We start from the raw sequence: 21,865 nt of genomic DNA, 5'->3' as shown, positions 1-21,865 counted from the left end.
CAGAACCTGGCGCATGCTAGATGCATATGTGTGAGTGGTTCTGCCCCTCTCTGCAGTGCACATGTGTGTGCATATATGTGTGTGTGTGGTTCTGCCCCTCCCTGCAGTGTACATGTGTATGCATATGTATGAGTGGTTCTTCCCCTCTCTGCAGTGCACGTGTGTGTTTGTGTGGTTCTGCCCCTCCTTGCAGTGCACGTGTGTGTGTGTGTGGTTCTGCCCCTCCCTGCAGTGCACGTGTGTGTGTGGTTCTGCTTCTCCCTCCAGTGCACACGTGTGTGTGTGTGTGTGTGGTGCCACACAAACACACACCAGTGTAAGTGTGGAGTGGTGTTCTGATCATCCATACTGCAGACGGAGAGGGACGTCACGTAGTGTTCTGGCCAAAACACAAACGCTGGGACGTCGTCCCGTACTGTACGACCTTACAAAAGGATACTGGAATCACACACCTCACCTACCTTCGACCGTCATGGTCCTCCGCGACCCCCTGCAAGGTCGTCCGAAGTTTCGGGACGGAAGAGGGTCCGGGGAAGCGGCGAGTCGAAGAGTGGGACTGGCCCTGAGACGAAGGAGTTCGACCATCTCACCTCAGACCGTCATATGCATCCTCAATGGTAAGAGAGCGTCTCATTTATACTTGGGAATATGGGATTAACCTAACATGTCTAAGCTGGTAAGAGGAGTCTGCATTCACCTTGCTCCTGCAGTGTGTGGTGGTTTTCTTGACTGTTGTTTTCTGGCTGGTTCCCAGGGGAAGCCTCAGAGTGGGCTGCAGTGCTATAGACAGGCCCTGGAGATGGATTTCGGGTGCCTGTGTGCCCTCTATCAGAGCTGCGTGGTGTACAGACAGCTGGGAGAGGCAGAGGCTGAGATTGAGGCTCTCGGGCTGCTCTACACTGTGAGTACCTCTCGCTAGCATGAGTGTATAGAAATTAAAATGCCACTAAGCCTATCAACTGCTCTAAATTTGTTGCTAAACATATTTGTATTTTGGTTCTTGCTTTTATTTGTAAATGCTCTTTTTTTTTTTTTTTTTTTTCACTGACTTGGCTGGTTGAGGTGGAGGTTGGGTTGGGGGTGGAATTAATCACATTTCAATCAAGATTTTTACAATTTTACTGTTCCTTTTGCTGCCCCACCCCCAGGCATTGATGTCACCCGCACATTGTGACCCGGCCTGTGACTCTGCCGCCCTGATTGGCCCAGAGTCTCTGCTGAAAAGCCCCACCCTGATCTGTCTGCTCAGGAAGCCACCCCCCTCCTGCGTGAAGCATTGTCTGGCACAAAGGAGCCTGCAGAGTGGCAGGTACAGAGTTATTATAGTATATACAGAACCCTTAGATTAATACTTGTAACTATATTGGCTAATAGTGTCCCCACACCGCCCAGTAGTCATTATAGTGGTCAGTAATAAAAGCATACCGTGACGTGCAGTGTGCTGTGTTACAGGACAGCAGAGGCAGTGGAGCACTACCTGGACTTGTTGGCCTCGCTCCAGGAGGGGGTGTCTCAGCGGGTGAGTTTAGATCTCTTGGAACAGCTGAGAACGATGGCACTCTGTAAAGCAGGGCTGTCCGACGGAAGGCTTTTGAGCCACACTGTGTAAGGCTCATTGAGCTGCACAGTGTAGCTGTCTTGACTCGGAGGTGATGGCTGGACAACTCAAAGTGCAAAAAACAAACGCTGTGTAAGCTTTTGAACATGGAACATGTTTAATAAGAGCAAAAATACTGCAGCAGTGCGTTGCACTCTTCAACTCTGTATTTATTTGTCATGGCTCTTTAAGAAGATTAGCAGATATCAGGCTTAACCCTTTGCAGTCCATTTATTCAGCGCTTGTCAGGCCCATCAGGTCCAACTTATTTTCACACGCGCGGTTTAATTTACACATGCTGATTAATTTCAGAGTTCAGAGTAAAACATGTTTAAAAGGCACTGAATTGCAAAAGAACATACAGTACTGCATCTCCATCCAAGCTCCACCCCTTGTTCACTGTATTTTTCACATACCTCTTCATAGATGTGCATACTGATAAATTATCTCCTGATCCCTCATTTTATCACCAAAATCCTCAATAATGCAATCAAAGTCATTATTTTATTACTATAACATCTCAAGAAGCTCTGCAAATGTCTGTGATATTCTTTGAGCGCTGGATGCAGAAGCAGCTATGTCCTTTGTTTATGTCTGTGTTATCTATGTAGCGCATGGGGCTATCAGATATCTATAGAGACACTACACTGCACACAGACAACAGATACACACATCTCTATAGAGACACTGCACACAGACAGCAGATACACACATCTCTATAGAGACACTGCACACAGACAACAGATACACACATCTCTATAGAGACACTACACACAGACAGCAGATACACACATCTCTATAGAGACACTACACACAGACAGCAGATACATCTCTATAGAGACACTGCACACAGACAACAGATACACACATCTCTATAGAGATACTGCACACAGACAACAGATACACACATCTCTATAGAGACACTGCACACAGACAGCAGATACACACATCTCTATAGAGACACTGCACACAGACAACAGATACACACATCTCTATAGAGACACTACACACAGACAGCAGATACATCTCTATAGAGACACTGCACACAGACAGCAGATACATCTCTATAGAGACACTGCACACAGACAACAGATACACACATCTCTATAGAGACACTACACACAGACAGCAGATACACACATCTCTATAGAGACACTACACACAGACAGCAGATACATCTCTATAGAGACACTGCACACAGACAACAGATACACACATCTCTATAGAGCCCTTCATGTCAATGCTAAACCGGATTTCATTTTGGAATCTATCTCTACATTCATTTGCTCAAATCCAGCAACATAATGACTAGGGGTGAATCACCCTGTTCCAAATTACACCTCAGTGTTGCTTAAACCAGATGCAGATCTTGCGCTAAGGAAAGTGATTCCCTGAATGTAGCTGTTTATCTAGCTCTAAACTTACTCTCTTTTCATGACATTGTTCTTGTTGTTTACGTGGAATAGTCTGTGAATGTGAACGAGTGCTGTGTTTACTTCACTTATGACAATGTCTGCAAACAGCCCACTCAGCCCATTGTTTGGGCTTGTGGAAGAACCCCAGCCGCACACCATTACTGCTCACGGGGTATCCTCTGCACCAGTGATTCTCAAAGGGGTGGTCTCAGTAAACGACCACATCACAAGCCAACTTACTAGAAATGGCTTACTACTGAACAACGCAGCAGGTTGTTTATAGAAAATAGAATTTAAAACTTTTCAGATTACAAATACTGTATTGTGTGTCTTTTTGCTTTATAATGTGTGTGTTGGCGATCCACTATAGCGGGCTTACTGGCCGCTCTGACCTTCAGTGAGTGAAAATCATCTATATTTTTTTATACTACATATTGAACAGCTCATTTTAATGTGGCATAGTTTCCATCTGATACAGTCTGACACAAACATTTCGCATGGCTGTATCACATCAATATCAGGTTCTATGTTTTACATACCTAGTTTCCTGGAGATGGCGGGGCTGGGGGTGTGCTCTGCTGGGTCTGTTCGATGACCTGGCTTTGCATGATGTATTCCAACACAGGTGATCGTAGACAGCAGCCTGGCCTTCCCCAGAATCCCAGAGCTGTACCTGGAAGCAGCAGTGGCCCTACTGAAGGCCATGAGGTACCAAGATGCGATCACAGTGTGTGAAGAGGTTGTCAGCAAGACAGGAACCTTGGTCCCTGAGAGACTGACCCTTGAGTGCCCTCCCAACACGGAGCGCAAGGGCCTCTGGCCTGGAGAATCAGAGAAGAGAGAGAGTCTGAACTGTGTGCTGTGGACCGCGGCGGCCTGCTTCCTTCAGGGACAGGCCTTCACCCAGCTCAAGGAGGGCAAGGAATCGCTGTCTCATTACAGCAGGTGAGCACGTTCGTTACGTATGCTGACCTTGTGACCAGTTACGAGTTACATGTTTCTGTAGTTTTAGTTTTGTGTTTCAATGGTTTAATTTTAACTTTGCAATTCACTCCCTGTGCAACAGGTATCAGGACCCCATCTGAAACTTAAAACACTCTTTTAATTCTAGTTGCCTGCCATTTGAAGTTTGTAACATAAGCTAGATCAGCTGATGCCTTTTGTAGAAGTAAGAGCCAGCCCTATCTAGTGAGCAGCTAAATTCCTTAGAAGCTGGCAATACACTGCTGTTCACTAAGATGGTACTGGCACTTACTCATTTAAAAACATATGCTGCTCTGGCCTATGTTACATATGAATATTATATGACAAAGACCAGCTCCTGAACCTCTAATAGATCATTTTAATAATACTTTATTTGAGAAAACACAATAAACAGTCCTGAGTTTGCAAACATCGTAGAAAGGTAAGGGGACAGTAAACAATAACAATAATAATAATAAGACTGCAGGTCTGATCGGTTCTTCATTCTGCATTCTCTTTATTTCAGATGTATAAATTTGTTGGTTAAGGTCCACGTTACTTATCCAGGTGAGTGACAGTACAGGAGGCAGTACAATGTGGGTGGAAATGACATTACTCAATCGCTGTCCTGGAGAGTGACAAGCTTCAACACAACGGGATAAGCAGTTCTTTTGGGTATATACTGGGTGATTTAGTAAAAAAGAAAAAATATATGTTATCACCCAATGGCAAGTATCCGTTCTTGTATTCATTTCAATCCCCTGACTGCAGTACTGCACACCCCCTCTACCAGAAGTGGCTCACACACCTCATATTCATTTCAACCCCCTGACTACATTACTGCACACCCCCTCTACCAGGCATGGCTCACACACCTCGTATTCATTTCAACCCCCTGACTGCAGTACTGCACACCCCCTCTACCAGAAGTGGCTCACACACCTCGTATTCATTTCAACCCCCTGACTGCATTACTGCACACCCCCTCTACCAGGTGTAGGCATGGCTCACACACTTTCCTAGAGGAGTAGAAGCATGTTGACAGTATACAAACTACAGAGAGTAGTGGAGGCTCACTCATTGTTGCGGGTGGGGGCAGGTGACGGTAGCCTTGTTGTGTCTGTGTTTCAGAGCAGCGAGGAGGGGACTCTGAGCAGAGTGAAGTGCGGTCACTGCAGAGGCTGAAGAGCCTGGCGTTCACTGGGAGAGGATTGTGCTTCCTGGAGCGGGCTCAGAACAGAGAGGCACTGCACAGCTTCCAGCTCAGTGTGCAGACTGACCCAGGTACCATACTGGCTCTCCTGTCCTCACTGTCAAACTGCGCCGCGACTGCAGCACGCTCAATCATTATACCACAGCTATGGCCAAAAGTTTTGCATCACCTTCCCTGAGAATTATCTTGTAATCTCTGAGTGCAGTTTGGAAGATATGAGATCAGTAACTCCTGCAAATAACTAGGTGCTAATACATTCAGGGCCTTGTAAGTTAACAGCAAAAACTTAAAATCAATTCTATACTGCACAGAGATCCAGTGTAAAGAGGCCAAAACAGGGATATTATATATATATAATATTTATATAAGTGAAAAGGGATAAAATCATCTTGAGAAGCATTGAGTCTAATTAATTTCAATATTACATGAGGACTTTATAGTTGTCGGCTTCTGTTTTGATCAAATAATCGTTGAAGATAACGGGTTGACACTCGAAATAATGGTAGACTTCCTTAGCAAGGCATGCAACAACTTTTTACATGACATAAAAACGTTTTCTAACATGCACTGGGAATATAAAAGACATGTGCTTGCCTTTATTTTCTACTGAAATCAGACTTCTATTCATCTGTCTTTTTTCAAAAACTCAGTGACTGAACTATGGAAATCTGGTAGCCAGTGCAGGTTCCTAAGCAGCTCCTTTTCAATCGTCAATGAGTTTTCATTTATTTATTTATTGCATTTATATAGCACTTTTTTATATAAAAGTAATGCAAAGCACGGTGTAGTACATAACAGAAAAGAACAAACCACAACACATTTTTATAGCATGTCACACATACAACTGTCACAGTCAGACCATTCTCCAACTTTTTCATTGTGTTGTCTGACAGCAAGTCTCCATTGTTTGGTTAACTGCAGATCAGTGCGCAATTGTCCAAATGTTCGTAACTGTATACATGCTGTTAGATGTTGCTGGCTAGTTTCATGACGATTGCATGCATTGTGTAAAGTGTTTAAATCATGGTATCAAGCCTTATTCCACACACACTTCTCGTTAGCGAAAAATAGACACGACCAGCAGAATAGCTTGTTTGTCTCCCCACATGCACAGATCCACTCGACTTGTACACGCTTCACTGAAACACCATTTCAACTCTTTCCCTGCTTCTTTGTACATTCTGTCTAACTAGAGTTTCAGTTTCAGTGGTCCGTTTTTTATGATTTCTTGTGCATAATCTCCTGCACTAAATGGATTTGACAGCAAATTTTATACTACATTATCCATTTTTCTCTCTGCTTCAATCAAATCGTATTCTCTAGTTTTACAAAATAACCGTTGTACTGGGAGTCGACTGACCCTGCAGGGGTAGTGGAGGGCTGTATTGGGAGTGGAGTGACCCTGCAGGGGTAGTGGAGGGTTGTACTGGGAGTGGACTCTGACCCTTCAGGGGTAGTGGAGAGCTATACTGGGAGTGGAGTGACCCTTCAGGGGTAGTGGAGAGCTATACTGGGAGTGGAGTGACCCTTCAGGGGTAGTGGAGAGCTATACTGGGAGTGGACTCTGACCCTGCAGGGGTAGTGGAGGGTTGTACTGGGAGTGGACTCTGACCCTGCAGGGGTAGTGGAGGGCTGTACTGGGAGTGGACTGACCCTGCTCGTCTCTGCAGGGGGAGTGGGGGGCTGTATTGGGAGTGGACTCTGACCCTGTCTGTGTCTATGCAGGGGTAGTAGAGGGGCTGTACTGGCTGCTGGAGCTGCTCTGGAGGCTGGGGAGGAGGGAGGAAGCCCTGTCTTGCTGGAGGAAGTTTCAGAGCTACACTGGGAGGTTGGCAGAGGCAGCAGCACAGGATCTCCAGGGGTGAGCAGGACAATCTAGATTACATGTCTGTTTTCTGGCTTTGTCTGAATAGCTGCCTCTTAAGCATGCTGTCTAGTGCTTGTATTGAATGCTAGATCAGCAACTCCGAAGGTATACGTCAGGTTATAAAAAAAATATAATAATAATAATAATATTAAAGAAAGTCCATTAAATCATTAGAAATCTGAATTAAAACCTAACACAACAGATTTCTTAGTGTAGTTTTTACTGATCAGTTTTAAAGAGAACATAATGGAAGCCATAAATAACAAGTTCATAACCATTTAAAAAGCAAAAGCTGTTTGTTTTGTTTCATTCCAGAGACTACCCCCTGTACCTGCTGCCCCCCCTGCAGGGGGATGTTCCTCAGGACTGGGAGGGTCTGAGCAGGAGGGTGCTGGAGGAATGCAGCCCGCTGTAAAGCTACTGCACCAGGGTGCTACAATATTAACATTAGCCATTTCCAATTGTAATATTACATGCTGCTGGAGCACTGCAGAAAAAGGTAGTTACTTTGGTTTAGTTATATATGATCTATAAACATGTAATTATTAGCTATAGATTATTATTAGAAATAAAATGCGCTGCATTACAATGCTCTATTGCCATAATTTATTTTTTTACTGTAATATGTATTTTTTACAAGATGTATGTAACCACTTTTCAACTGAAGCTTGTAAACTAAAGTGTTACCAAGTAACTTGCATGGATGTACTGTATGTATTGTTGCAATGCTACATATAATAGTCCAGTGGCTTGCAATAAGCTGTAATAGGCACTTACTAGGTTCCTGTATACAGCATATGACCCAGACAGAAAATGTGTTTACCAGACACTTGATCAAATGACGCTGATTATGAAACAACCACTGTGGGGTTCCAGTGCTACAGGAACCCAGATTAACTGTACTCTGCACACTGGCTCCCTGACTGCTCCAGCACCATCACCAAGGCATGCAATTTCATCGAAGTACTGCATAAGAATGTTGTCTGCAATTTTAAAAGAAATCTCTACAATCCGTGAAGGTCATGTTTAGTATTTTCAGATCTGTCTCAGATATTGATTAGAGGGTCACGATTGCTTCTCGGATTACTGTTTGAGCTATCTCTGTCTTTCTCTCTCCTAATGCCCATGAAATATTTAATATGCTTAAGACGCCTTAGGCTGATGATTTGCTGAAATGTCTGCTGTCATTTTCTGTAGTAGCCCTGGTTTATGAACAACACAAAAACAAAATATATGTGCAGTAGCACATGTCAGAAACCGGTTTCAAGCAAAAAGCAAATTGAACACTAACAGGATGTGCAAGGGCCAGCTTTTTTTTTTTTTATTATTTAGGAACAAACACATCTATCCCAAATATGCTGGTGCTGACCAGCATGTTTAACTAGAGCCCCCAGTGGCTCACCTGGTAAGGTGCTCTGTCACCTCAACATGCTGGAGCCCCACACTGCTGGTCAGTGTTGGAGAATCAATAAATCAAACAAGCCTTTACTGTATCTGGTTATCGTTTGATGGTCCTGTTTGTGCATATGACATTAAGTATTCCACCTTTACACAAACACAGCAGGACACATTGCCTGAACACCTGTGTAACAAGATGGTGCCAGGTCTAAACCCTGTCTGAAAGGAACTGTCACCTGAACTTTTGTGAAACTCTTATTTGGAAATTTCACCTGAAGTATCAAATCAAAATAACCTGTGTAAAGAAAACGTTGTTACTTCAAATCAAATCATTATTAAAGTACTTTGATAAATATACATTACTCTGAAAAAACCTTGAATACATTATTTAGCAGCAATGGGTGATCTAAATTACTCCATTACTATAAAGCACTGGGCAGAATTACACCATGGATGTAGTGTTCTGTGTGACAAATAATTGTTAGGATACATCAAATATATCACGGTACAACAAATACTCTTTCATTTTAACTTGTTTTAGGGTTGTATAAGCATGTTGTTAAAACTCACAAACTGTATATCATGTTCTTTAAGATACACAGAAACAGTACCAACCATCATCCTGGGGATCAATATGCCTCACAAAACTAATAAACAGAGCTTACATGTATGTTTTGTGCTGTCGTTTAGTGGAGTGTGCTAATGTACAGTGCCTTGCTAAAGAGGCTGCTGTCTATTTTGTTTTTAGGGGGTGCAATCCTGGCCTGTCTCAGCAGGGTTTTAAATATAGAAATTCACTGTCTTCAAAGCTGAGGGAACGCAAAGCCACTTTATGGCTTGAAACTTTTCAGGAGACTAGGTTTCGGGCCACTGCATGGCACACCAGGTGAGACGTGGTGTTTGACACAGCAATGTTGCCTCAAATGTATGTCTCCTGGTCTCCTGAAACCAGATTTCAAGCCACTTCCTGAGAAATTTACATCCCTCAGATTTAAAGAGACAGGTGAAAATGTACCTGAATGCATTCAGCTAAAACAGAACAAATGGCTCAAGGAATCCCGAGCCATACTGTCACCCTATCTAGCCACATGTGGAAGCCTATGTACTGACCACAATTGATTGGATGAGTGTGGATTTGTTATGGTGGGCTGGCATTTAGGGAGCTGCTAAAACCACCAGTTTGTTCCAGGAATTTTACTGGGATGTCGTTTTGCAGAATGCTGTAGAAAGATCAAGGCAGTGGTAACATTGCTCAATCCGCACAGAAAAAAAAAAATACATAACATGTTTAAAGTGACGTCTTGTGCAACCAATCAAAAAAAGACATGTCGATTTGCGTCCGTCCTCCGGAACGCTTTCTGACAGACATTGCTAGGTCGGTCTGGAAATAATCTAACCAATACTGTTACTGTTACTAGGTAGAATAATAATCTTCAATCTTGGTTTTGTTCAGGATTGGCTGCTGTTGTTAAATTTTTAACATGTATCCAACCACAGCCTGGTTACCATGTTGAAATAGGTGACAATGTTTTTTTTTTTTTTTTTGATTGGCAGATACAGTTTTTTTTTTTGTATTATTATTTTGGGTTATTTAACCAGTGAGCCAATCATCTGTCGGTTGCTAGGCAGAAAAAAACATTTTTTTTTCTGATTGCTCGGTGTGATTTCTTCGCATTTTGATATGTGAGCGAGCAGACCGGCTTTGGATTCAGTTTGAGAGGAAGAGAAGACAGTAACGTGTGGAGGCGGAGTAACAATTTATAAAGAAATCTGAAGATATACGTTGTATTTATATAATTATTCAGAGGAGAAACAATGGCGTCAGGGGGAGAGTAAGTACAAATAAACAGCACGGAGTCGTGTGTATTTAAAAGGGTTGATTATCCTTAGTTGCCTAAAATGAATTGCTAATTAATCATCTTCGATGAAGAGATTTTACTTCAGTGTGGGTAGGGGGGGGGGGGTAGAGAAAGAAAATACGTTTGTTATTATAACGTCATTATTGTTTAAAGACCAACATATTATTTTAAAGCTGTTGTTTTTTGTAATAGACATGTATCATTTTTCATAGTGTGTTTTTAATTTTATTTATTGATTCCTGAGTTATTAACACCGTGAAAACGGTATTGAATATAAACACAGATGTTTTGGTTCGTTGATTTTCAGTGGCCGATGCGGATTGTGTGTGTCTGTGACTGTCATTACAAGCCATGGGTTACTTTTCTATTCTGAACCAGTGCTGAACTCGGCGTGACAAGGCTTGGGCCTACCGGCACCATGAACTGGCAAAACATGATTGGAGAGTAATAATTTTAACCTACAAACACTAGCAATAATGCTTTTGTATGTGAAAGACCCGATAATGATAGTTATACTGGTAGACAAAACTATTGTGCATACATTTCCTGCCTTGGTCGTTGTAAAGGAAAATACCCATGTCTTAGCAATAAAGGATTGTTACAGTTCAGAGCAGAGAATGCCGGCTTTTATTATCCGGTCATTTTTTAAATTGTAATTTATTTGGCGAATTGTTTTGGTTGGCTTTAATCGGTTATTTAGATCATGCTGTTTGTCGCCGTTGTCGTTTTTATTCCTCGGCAGTGGATTTTTGTTAAACGACGTGTTTTGGCGATTGTTATGTATACGTGTTTTTCCTGTGCTGGAAATTGTTTTTCGTGCACTGTTGCACTTTCGTTTCTTTCTGGTGTCATCAGGGCCTGTTTCCTCAGTCCAGGCGTCCGCTTTAAATTTAAACGGTTTACGCTTCGTAACAATTGTAATTATTCTCCTCGATATTCCTCATTCTGTAGATTTCCAAAGTAGGCCTAATAGTGTAGATGATAATTAAAATGTTTTAATTCAACCAGCAGGCAGGTTAATTTTTTTTTTCTGGAAGACACTAACGCCAATTGCACACGTTTATTTGACGTATTACGTTTCAATCAACATATTACAGGTAGAGAATGGGCGAGGTGTGTGTTTTTATGTAGTAAAGCTGACATTTATGAGCTCTGGTAAAAGAACAAAAGAGAGCCGTGAACCGTAATATTCACACATCTCAATGCCACGGTTTCAGATGTAGCTTTTTGTTTATTTATTTATTTATTTTATATATAACCTGATAACAAGCGAGTGTTTCTGTTATTTTAAAACAGGAATAGTGATGAAAAGGGTTAGGAGATGAACTTCGCATTCATCATAGGCCTTGCGCCATGACTTTGCAAACACACAACAGTCTGGAACTCCACCTCCTCTACCCATAACGAGGTTGGGTGATTCCGGAGAACACAATTGTAAACTAAAACGATTCTTTCTCTGGCTAAGTGGCTATTCAGTTATTTGTATTGTATTCTGTGCCATGTGTGCAGTAGCATGCTTGATGTAGGTTATTTGATTTAATAGGTATCCCATTCCCTGCTTGTGGACTGCGCAGGTGATGACCAAGCTGCCTGTCATCTGCAGTAGTATGTGATGGTTACAGCACGTGAGCAGTTCAGATGCTGCATCCCATGAAAAATCATAATTTAAATAGGATCACAAACTGCCCCATAATTTGATATAAACCCCTATGCACATGTGTGTTTAATACAGTTCTAACAAGTGTGTTTGTGTTTAATTCTAAATACAGATGGACTGGGAGGGAGAGTGTGAATATGTAAAATATTCTAATAAAATAAAAAGTAATTAACATTAACTTTTAGTAAAATAACTGAGGCATTAAAAACAAAGTGTAATGAAATAGTTGTATTATGCTTGCATAAAAGAAAAAAAACATGTTTTCACATGAGTAGAATAATTGAAAAGACTTTGAACTGATAGAACACCCCATACGATGAGGTTTACACACCTTTTTCATAAGAACATAAGAAAGTTTACAAACGAGAGGAAGCCATTCGGCCCATCTTGCTTGTTTGGTTGTTAGTAGCTTATTGATCCCAGAATCTCATCAAGCAGCTTCTTGAAGGATCCCAGGGTGTCGGCTTCAACAACATTACTGGAGTTGATTCCAGACCCTTTCTATTATAACATTATTCACTGGGAAGGAATTTTCCATAAAGTCTTTGGTTTGACTTGTGTTAAACACTTTCCTGCTGAGGTTGTAAATTGCATTGCGTCTGATCAGTGACTTGTTGAGCCAGTGACAGAATGACCTAATCCCTTGTAACCTTGGGGTATTTCATATTTTAAAGTTGCTGACATGCAATTTAATTTATTTTTATAGACCTCTCATAAAAGCTTCCCAATATTGAATACGTTTCTGCATCTTGGAATTGAATGGCTGTATTGGCTCAACCATTTCCATTTGAATAGAATAATGTGCTGCTGAGTGTTAATTGATGATCAAGAGAACAGCTGTTCAGTAGTTATGAATAGGCAGCTGTGATTTTGTTCAGTATGTGTGAATAGTCAGCTCTGATTTCAAGCATTCAAAATTCTAAAAGTTATTGACAGTGTACCCAGCTGACTTTTTTGAACCGAAACAAGGACCAAGGGTCGCAACTGGAGATTAGATAAAGGGGCATTCAGGGGTATATATTTTTTTCTTCTAAATTCTACATGTAATATTTTTATAAGATCTATATACTTGGAACCTAAGAACAATCAGAACAGTTGGCATTCTCTCACCTATATGTGCATTTGATATTGTGAAATTATCATGCATTTTGTCTTTTCTCCCCAGTTCCAAAAGTGATGATCTTTCCACTGCGATTTTAAAACAGAAGAGCAGGCCTAACAGGCTGATTGTGGATGAGTCTATCAATGAGGATAACAGCGTGGTTTCGCTTTCTCAGGTATTTGGATATTAGTGTTGCATTGCTTTGATAAAATAATGCTAAACATAAACAGATACATACAGGGTATTTGTAAAAGCTTCCCATGAAGAAAACCTGAACTTTGTGGGTGTTTACTCTAAAATGTGATCTTTATTACTTCATGATTCAGGGATGAGGTGATGCTCTATTTTATTTAACTTTCTAGGGTATAATACAGTAGGAATGTGTTATTTCTAGCAAGTTTGTTTGGGACACATTTACCATAGCTAGTTTAAACTAACATTAAGTTGTTAAACACCATATTTTATCAGATGTTGGTGTGTACACTTTTAGCCTGCCTGTTTAACTGAAGTCTAGTCTACAACAGGCTGAGTGATGTGCATTTTAGTATAATTTAGTGAGATGAGAGTGTCTTCCTATCCAGCTTGAGTAAGACAGAGGGAAATCAAAGTTAATTTGCTGAAGGTATAGTTCATATAGATGTTAAACATTTATTTAATATTTTAGGCAAAGATGGATGAGCTGCAGCTGTTCAGGGGAGACACGGTGCTGCTGAAGGGGAAGAAGAGGCGTGAGAGTGTGTGCATCGTCCTCTCTGATGATACCTGCTCAGATGAGAAAGTGCGCATGAACAGGGTTGTCCGCAATAACCTGAGGGTCCGGCTGGGGGATGTCATCAGGTAGGACAGGTCCAGCACGGCAGGTGTCAGATACATACCTGGAATCAATCCATGCTGACACAGCTATCTTATAGATATTTTGTATTCAGTTGTGGCTGTAGACATATTCACAGACTACAAATCGTGTTTGAGCCACAGAAAAGACAGTGGTTACTATGTCCTTCAAATTTAATTACTGCCTCAGTGATCTAAATTTCACATCCCTGGGAACAAAGAATTAATTCAGTTTTTGTTGAAAAGCTATTCCTTAAGATAATGAGCTGTATTTATTTTTTGTATGAGTTTGTATTAGTTTAGTCAGATTGTGTTGGTTTTTTTTTCTTCTGATGTGTAAGCCTTTTCTTCCTCATTTCCAGCATCCAGCCATGCCCCGATGTGAAGTATGGGAAACGTATCCATGTCCTCCCCATTGACGACACTGTGGAGGGGATCACTGGTAACATCTTCGAGGTTTATCTCAAGCCATACTTCCTGGAGGCATACAGGCCCATCAGGAAAGGTAAATGCCTGCCAGTTGTAACCAGAGTGGCTGCTCTTAGTGCAGAAAGAGCTCCTCTAGATCACGGTGCTCCCTTTGCTTTAATCTTAGATTTACTGATGGACTGTTTTATGAATAATACTAATATTTATTAAACATGCAAAAATAATCTTCACAAACATACTGTGCTGCAAATTGAACAATGTAAATTTCATTGAGTTATTTTATTGTCGTTTTTAGATCTGGGGTACAAATGCAATCTCCAGTGGAATTGTATGCACAGTGCAAAGAAGGAATTCTAGTGTACTGGGATGGTGGTGTAAAACTTCTAACCTGAAATCCAAATTAACTAAATCTGGAGTTTAAACCATACGTACTTACATTGCAGGAACTTGAATGTTAAATTGCATGATGATCAATAGAGTGAAGCCGGTGTGCGGTGGCTGTTTTTTTCTTTTTTTTTTTTTTTTTTTTCTTAAGCTGTAATCCAAGTTAGAGAGGGTGGATCATCCTGCAGTGTAATTGAGAAATAACTTAAGAATTATTTACTAATGGGTATGTTGCTAATGTGAGAGAAGCTTGGTGTAAACTGTATTATTCCAGTACTATTATGGTAGGCACCGGATATGTATTGTGCTGGTTAATCAGCTGAATTGCTTGCTCTCGTCTTCGTAGGAGATATTTTCCTGGTACGAGGAGGAATGCGAGCTGTGGAATTCAAGGTGGTGGAGACAGACCCCAGCCCATACTGTATAGTGGCTCCAGACACAGTGATTCACTGTGAGGGAGAGCCCATTAAGAGAGAGGTAAGGAACAGGCGCTGGTATGAAATACATTCATATTATAAAGAATATTTATTGGGGAATCTTGTCATTTTGTATTTTTTTGGATCATATAGCCAGTGTAAAATGTTGCAGATCCCATGGCACTCTCCAGACAGCAGTTATATTAACCCCAATGCCTTGGCCCGACACTGCCCAGCTTATCAGTGCATGGCTGCTTTGGCATGAGCCACAGCTTACTGGCACACTCAGTCTTTAATAAAGCACAGCACTCACTGGTGTGCTTTCTGTCCGCAGGATGAGGAGGAGTCTCTCAATGAAGTTGGGTACGATGACATCGGAGGGGTGAGGAAACAGCTGGCCCAGATTAAGGAGATGGTGGAGCTTCCTCTCAGACATCCTGCACTTTTCAAGGCTATTGGTGTCAAGGTAGGTCCTCCTCAGGAGGAGGTTAGGAGATCTCTCAAATTATTTGTCAGTCTGGATGAAACTGATCTGTGTATATTATGATTTAAGACATTATGATTATGATTAAGTATATTATGATTTAGATTTTGAAACGCACAACCCAGTTGGCTAATAGTGTTGCATGTCACCAAAAATAAAATTGTGCTATTGCCCATAAACCAAGCGGTCAAAAATCAATGATGTCACAGCAGTAAATTGTCAAAACACTAATGCCCTGTGACTTTGCAAGATTCATCAGAATGTATATAAAATCTAAAATGCACACGGCAGTTTTGATCTTGTAGTGGAAAACTATTGTGTTAAAAAGGCAACCTTGAGAGCAATAAAAATATTAATTATTTTGTTTGCCTCATTAATATTTGTATAATGTGGCTGAAACTTGAGCCTGAGTAAGTGGGATACATGTATCATTGACCCAATTGCAGTGTTTCCTTGCTATGCCCCTGAGGTTTCAGGCCATTTATTAAAGGTCTGTCTTCTCCTTTGTGCGCAGCCTCCACGTGGTATTCTGTTGTATGGACCCCCTGGTACTGGCAAGACCCTGATTGCTCGAGCTGTGGCTAATGAGACTGGAGCTTTCTTCTTCCTCATTAATGGTAGGATTCTGATCATGGCATTGCAATGGTAATGTTATATAATGCTATGATTGATTTATATGAATTTAATAACCAGATAACCATGAGATGGATGGTACACAATAGCACTGCACAGCAATTTATCAGTGTGTTTTAAAAAGTGTAATCTGCAGGCTTTACAATTTCATATGCAGGATTTGGGGCAGGGAAGTTTTTGTATGGTCTTTGGATTTGGGAAGGAGTTCAGAGATTGGAGTTGATGGCTCTGATTAGCTTGCTCTATGAGGGCCTGATGGATGTACATAAAGATCTTCCCCAGGGAGCTAATGCATGTGTTTCGGCAGGTCCTGAAATTATGAGCAAACTAGCTGGAGAGTCTGAGAGCAACCTGAGAAAAGCATTTGAAGAAGCCGAGAAGAACGCCCCGGCCATCATCTTCATTGATGAGCTGGATGCCATTGCACCAAAGAGAGAGAAGGTGGGTGCTTTGTAGCATCTACTTGTGCTTTGCTGGTTAGAGCTTAAGTCCAAGAGACCACACACTTGGAGATGGTGCCTTCCCTTTTGTATACAGCTGCATTCTACAATTCTCTTGATAATCTTACTGCAGTCAAATAAAAATGTGTTTTTTGCCAGGTTATATCCTCCGGCCATATCTCCTTCCATATACCTTGGACAAATAAGGAGTTCTTTACCCTCTGACATGTATTACCACTACCATATTTTCACTTGGTTGACTTTTCCCCAGATAAACAGTATTCTACAGTTTTTTGTATTTTCATGTTTGATTAAGGGAGTCGTCCAGTAAAAATACATTTGGTGTTGTATATTGGGATTGGAGCAGTGGTTCTTGCATGCTGTGGTAGATCTGTAATTCAGAGGCTGGATTTCAGTGCATTGCTGACTGCTTCCTGTTGCTCTGCCCTGTAGACTCACGGTGAGGTGGAGAGGCGCATTGTGTCTCAGCTGTTGACTCTGATGGACGGTCTGAAGCAGAGGGCACACGTCATTGTCATGGCAGCTACAAACAGGCCAAACAGCATTGACCCAGCCCTCAGGCGATTTGGTAAGACTTTCCCTTTCAGTCTTTAACGGCTCCAGCATTTCCTTACTGCACTAATAGAAAAGGGACTTCTGTCTCAATCAGGGCTCAATGTCCCAATACAGGGTATAAAGATAAAATCTATCCAGATTGATCAAACCATTTTCCACCCTCCCCTCCCCCTAAAGGTCGCTTTGACAGAGAGGTGGATATCGGTATTCCTGATGCCACAGGACGACTGGAAATCCTGCAGATTCACACAAAAAACATGAAACTGGCTGACGATGTTGACCTCGAACAGGTAGGGGCGATGTTTTTTATTTAAGTTGATGTGGCATTGTAGTTCATTTACTTGTAAGGTTAAGTTCAAATGGCACTAGAAATATGCTACTTCTCCTATTGTGATTCAGTGTGTTTACACAACTTTACAGTCGCTTGCATCCAACAAAAAGGTAACTAAACTTAAATGTGGTAGATAATTTATTGAGTTGAGCTGAATGGCTGTGCTAGGAACCCAGTATTTTTTTAATTTTTTTTTTTATTTTTTGCTTACATTTAAAACTACAGTATCATCTTTCAGGTGTAGGGCTTGCAGAACTAATGACAAAAGTGAGCTGTTTTCCTTGCTCTTAGGGTGGAAGTGGTTGGCCTATGTTAATGTGCCTTGGTGTATGTCTGCAGGTTGCTAATGAGACCCATGGTCATGTGGGTGCTGATCTGGCTGCTCTCTGCTCAGAGGCTGCTCTGCAGGCCATCAGGAAGAAGATGGACCTCATCGACCTGGAAGATGAGACCATTGATGCTGAGGTCATGAACTCGCTGGCAGTCACCATGGATGACTTCAGGGTAAGAGTGCAAGGGGTTTCAGTCTGTCTCTTGTATGAAAAAGCTGATATTAAAGCCACTCTGACCTTTTATAATATATAAATAAGAATAATGAAATGCAGTGTACCCTTCTTTATCTCTATCTTTCTCTTTTCAGTGGGCCCTGAGCCAGAGCAACCCATCAGCCCTGCGTGAGACTGTGGTGGAGGTGCCAAATATCTCCTGGGAAGATATTGGTGGTTTGGAGGATGTCAAGAGAGAGCTGCAGGAGCTTGTACAGGTAAGGGATGGACATTAACATTAATGGATGCTGATAAATAGCAAAGAGAGCCAAGGGGAAGTGAATAGTAGTAATAAAAACATGTATTGTGTGTTGGTTCTGTGCATACTAAAGATGAACTGAAAGGAATGTAATTTTGTTTTGTCTAGTACCCAGTGGAGCATCCAGAGAAGTTCCTGAAGTTTGGTATGACCCCCTCCAAAGGTGTGCTGTTCTATGGGCCTCCTGGTTGTGGTAAGACTCTGCTGGCCAAAGCCATTGCCAACGAGTGCCAGGCCAACTTCATCTCCATCAAGGGGCCTGAGCTGCTTACCATGTGGTTCGGAGAGTCTGAGGCCAATGTGCGCGAGATCTTCGACAAGGTAAAGAACCTGGGACGAGGGCCTGTTGGTCTCCCAAAGGAAAAGTGTGAGGGAGGGGTATTGACAAGGAGTAGGTGAAATCACTGCACCCCTTTTTCTGTGAAGAACACAATACCACTGTTTTTATTTGTGTATACTGTACTGTTGAGCAGGTGGTCCATGTTAAGCAGTTAATATAAAAGCAGACCCAGAATGGTAGTCCTATTATGTGGCCCATTGTTTGGTGTCCCCCAAATTGTGGTGCACATCTTTATTCAGATGCATGTATCAAAAAGTTTACTTTAAAATAATTACTTTACATTTGTATATAGCTTGGCGATTTACATTTGTATCGTATGTATTTAAAAATAAATACCCCTCCAGCTAAAAGCTGCTGGACTTTATAATTGTTTTAAATGAATGTATTTTGTTCTTTGTTAAAACAGTCCCTCTCCTCCTCTGCAGGCCCGTCAAGCTGCCCCCTGTGTCTTGTTCTTCGATGAGCTGGATTCCATTGCTAAGGCTCGCGGTGGCAATGTTGGGGATGGCGGTGGAGCGGCAGACAGAGTAATCAACCAGATCCTAACTGAGATGGACGGAATGTCCAGCAAGAAGAATGTCTTCATCATTGGGGCCACCAACAGACCTGACATCATCGACCCGGCCATCCTGCGACCTGGCCGACTGGACCAGCTCATCTACATCCCCCTGCCCGACGAGAAGTCCCGTATTTCCATCCTCAAGGCCAACCTCAGGAAGTCTCCTATTTCCAAGGCAAGGCACGCTCTTGTTTTCCCCACACAGCATCGACTGTTACCTGTTAGGGAATAGATTTTGCAAAGTTGCCTTGTTTAATGACCACATCAAACTTCATCTGCTGAAGGGATCTGAATTTGTTGATGTTTGAGTTGCTGTATCTCCTCCATTGTACATTTGATCCAAAAAGTAAACCTTTTCTACTTGTTTCCTCACATTTCTACAGTTAATCACGTTCTGATCTGAAAATGTTTACCTTTTTGACGTATATTTTAGGTTGTCTGTCACCAGCCCATCTAAATATCTGATATGGTGCTTTTTATCTTGCACACTCTGCTTTAGGATGTAGACGTGGATTTCCTGGCCAAGATGACCAATGGCTTCTCTGGAGCTGACTTGACAGAGATCTGTCAGCGCGCCTGCAAGCTAGCCATCCGAGAGTCCATTGAGAATGAGATCCGACGGGAACGCGAGAGGCAGACCAACCCTTCTGCCATGGTGAGAGTTCAGCAGGTTTCACTGGCTGGAATAGCGTGACCTGTGTCATAAGAGTGCCACAAGTCTATAAACTGGCAAATAATTTTGGTTTGCTTGGAGTAATTTTGACTTTTTAGTGTACCAGGGTTATTCCCCCTGACACTTCATTGTCTAGCAATAACTATTTCACATTGTATTTCTCTGGAAGATTTATTTTATGATACTTTAGACTTCTGAATACCTAAAGTAATTGTACTAAAATATATGGTTGATACTACTGAAACTTTTTAATTGAGTTAAATTATTGGCCATACTAGTTCAGAGACGACCAAGTATTTTGTTTTCTCTGAACTGTTGCTCCTCTTGACAGATTTGAGGAAGCCAGTGCCTCTTGTTTTTGCCATGCCTTGCTGTGTTATACAGTGTTGTCTCTGTTTGCTTACAGGAGGTAGAGGAGGATGACCCCGTTCCTGAGATTCGCAAGGATCATTTCGAGGAGGCCATGCGCTTCGCTCGCCGCTCTGTCAGTGACAATGACATCCGCAAGTACGAGATGTTCGCACAGACTTTGCAGCAGAGCCGCGGATTCGGCAGCTTCAGGTGAGCAAGGACTGGACTAAAACAAACATCCCCTCCAGTCACTGTCTGCACGATTTGTACCGCTATCCACTTTCCAATCGATCTGTTTTATGCCTTGTTTTTTAAATTTAAGTTTTGGCAGTTAAGGATCAGTATTGGGTGTTAAAGTAATCCTCATGAAATCTTCTTACATCCTGTAAAACTTTAGGCAATATTCATTTATGTTGTATTAAATGTCCCTGGATATTTGTAATTGGTAGTTTTTAAAAATCATGTTTGTTGCATTCACATACACAGCTGTGGACTTTTTTTAATTGTTTTTTTTTTTGATTGATATGTTTTACAATAAACTTTCCAGGTGTCCAATAATTTCCTACAGGTTAGGTGTAATCAAATTCAGTTTTTAAATGTTTGGTCATAGACCAGTGATCACAGATTCTACAGTAGGTGGATGCCACTAAAGGTGCCAAGTGAAATAGGGCCCTTCTGTTCTCACCCAGAGAGCACTATTTATAAATCCCATCCCTCATTTGGCTGTGTTTCTCCTCCCCAGATTCCCCACCAGCAACCAGGGAGGTGCTGGACCAAGCCAGGGCTCTGCTGGAGGCACTGGCGGCACTGTCTTCAACGAGGACAACGATGATGACCTGTATGGTTAACCTTGACCCCGCAGTGGACCAGAACAATCCATACAAACCAGACCACGCTGTACAAAACTACAAGCAGAAAACAAATCCACATTTCTACGACTATGCTTTATTGTGTTTATATTTTTTTTTTCTTAAATACGCCCTGTTTGTTCTCTCCTCCCTCTTTGTCTCCCCACCTCCTATCAGAGGAAGCATGTTGCTGCTTGTATCTAAACTCTGGTTTTTTCAAGAGGGTAATAATTCCAGAGCCAAAGGATCTTTAAGTATGGGGGAGTATTTAAGTAGATAAATACACAGTAGAGGCTTCATTCTCGGAACTGTCTTTTTAAATTCTCAACGTTGCATTGTGATCCGCTTTAGTGATGGGTACAACGCTAGCCTGTAAGGAGGAAAAAAAAATTGCTAATGACTTCATTTTTTATGGCGGTAGCATATAATGTATTCCAGGTTTGGGGGGGGGGGGGGGGGGGGGGGGGGGGGTTGAATTTAAATGGTTAAAAAAAAAAAATCTTAAGAACTGAAAATAAATTAATTCGTGTCTAGAAGGTGTGTTTCTGTGGGATTTAAGTAGCGGATTTCTGTGCTCCTTTTTTAGATGGAGTTTTTTGTGGTATGATTTGTGTTTTTTTTTTTTTTTTTTTTTTTTTATTATGCTTTTTTTGCTCTAAAAGTTCTGATCCATCTCTTAATTGTTTAATAAAGTA

At 41.6% G+C, this 21,865-nt stretch overlaps 2 protein-coding genes across 2 annotated transcripts; both read left to right on the top strand.

The window, feature by feature from the left end:
• The first annotated feature begins 472 nt into the window (after nucleotides 1-472).
• On the top strand, nucleotides 473-7,644 carry LOC121323610 (Fanconi anemia group G protein homolog). The gene is made up of 9 exons (XM_041264763.1): nucleotides 473-617; nucleotides 711-901; nucleotides 1,149-1,309; nucleotides 1,453-1,519; nucleotides 3,638-3,957; nucleotides 4,502-4,542; nucleotides 5,107-5,259; nucleotides 6,914-7,049; nucleotides 7,371-7,644. Exons 1-9 carry the CDS (start codon nucleotides 473-475, stop codon nucleotides 7,468-7,470), a joined length of 1,314 nt encoding a protein of 437 aa, XP_041120697.1. The 3' UTR covers nucleotides 7,471-7,644.
• A 2,498-nt stretch (nucleotides 7,645-10,142) lies between these two features.
• LOC121313941 (transitional endoplasmic reticulum ATPase) lies at nucleotides 10,143-21,443 on the top strand. Its single transcript, XM_041246719.1, has 17 exons — nucleotides 10,143-10,285; nucleotides 13,135-13,246; nucleotides 13,736-13,908; nucleotides 14,265-14,407; nucleotides 15,062-15,192; nucleotides 15,466-15,597; nucleotides 16,130-16,232; nucleotides 16,556-16,689; nucleotides 17,142-17,277; nucleotides 17,442-17,554; nucleotides 17,935-18,099; nucleotides 18,236-18,358; nucleotides 18,508-18,720; nucleotides 19,165-19,473; nucleotides 19,798-19,953; nucleotides 20,378-20,532; nucleotides 21,065-21,443. Exons 1-17 carry the CDS (start codon nucleotides 10,269-10,271, stop codon nucleotides 21,168-21,170), a joined length of 2,421 nt encoding a protein of 806 aa, XP_041102653.1. The 5' UTR covers nucleotides 10,143-10,268; the 3' UTR covers nucleotides 21,171-21,443.
• Nucleotides 21,444-21,865: the final 422 nt, after the last annotated feature.

The sequence above is a fragment of the Polyodon spathula genome, chromosome 1, assembly GCF_017654505.1.
Source record: "Polyodon spathula isolate WHYD16114869_AA chromosome 1, ASM1765450v1, whole genome shotgun sequence".
Classification (NCBI taxonomy): Eukaryota; Metazoa; Chordata; class Actinopteri; order Acipenseriformes; family Polyodontidae; genus Polyodon; species Polyodon spathula.
This window is presented reverse-complemented; position numbering and strand designations above follow the sequence as displayed.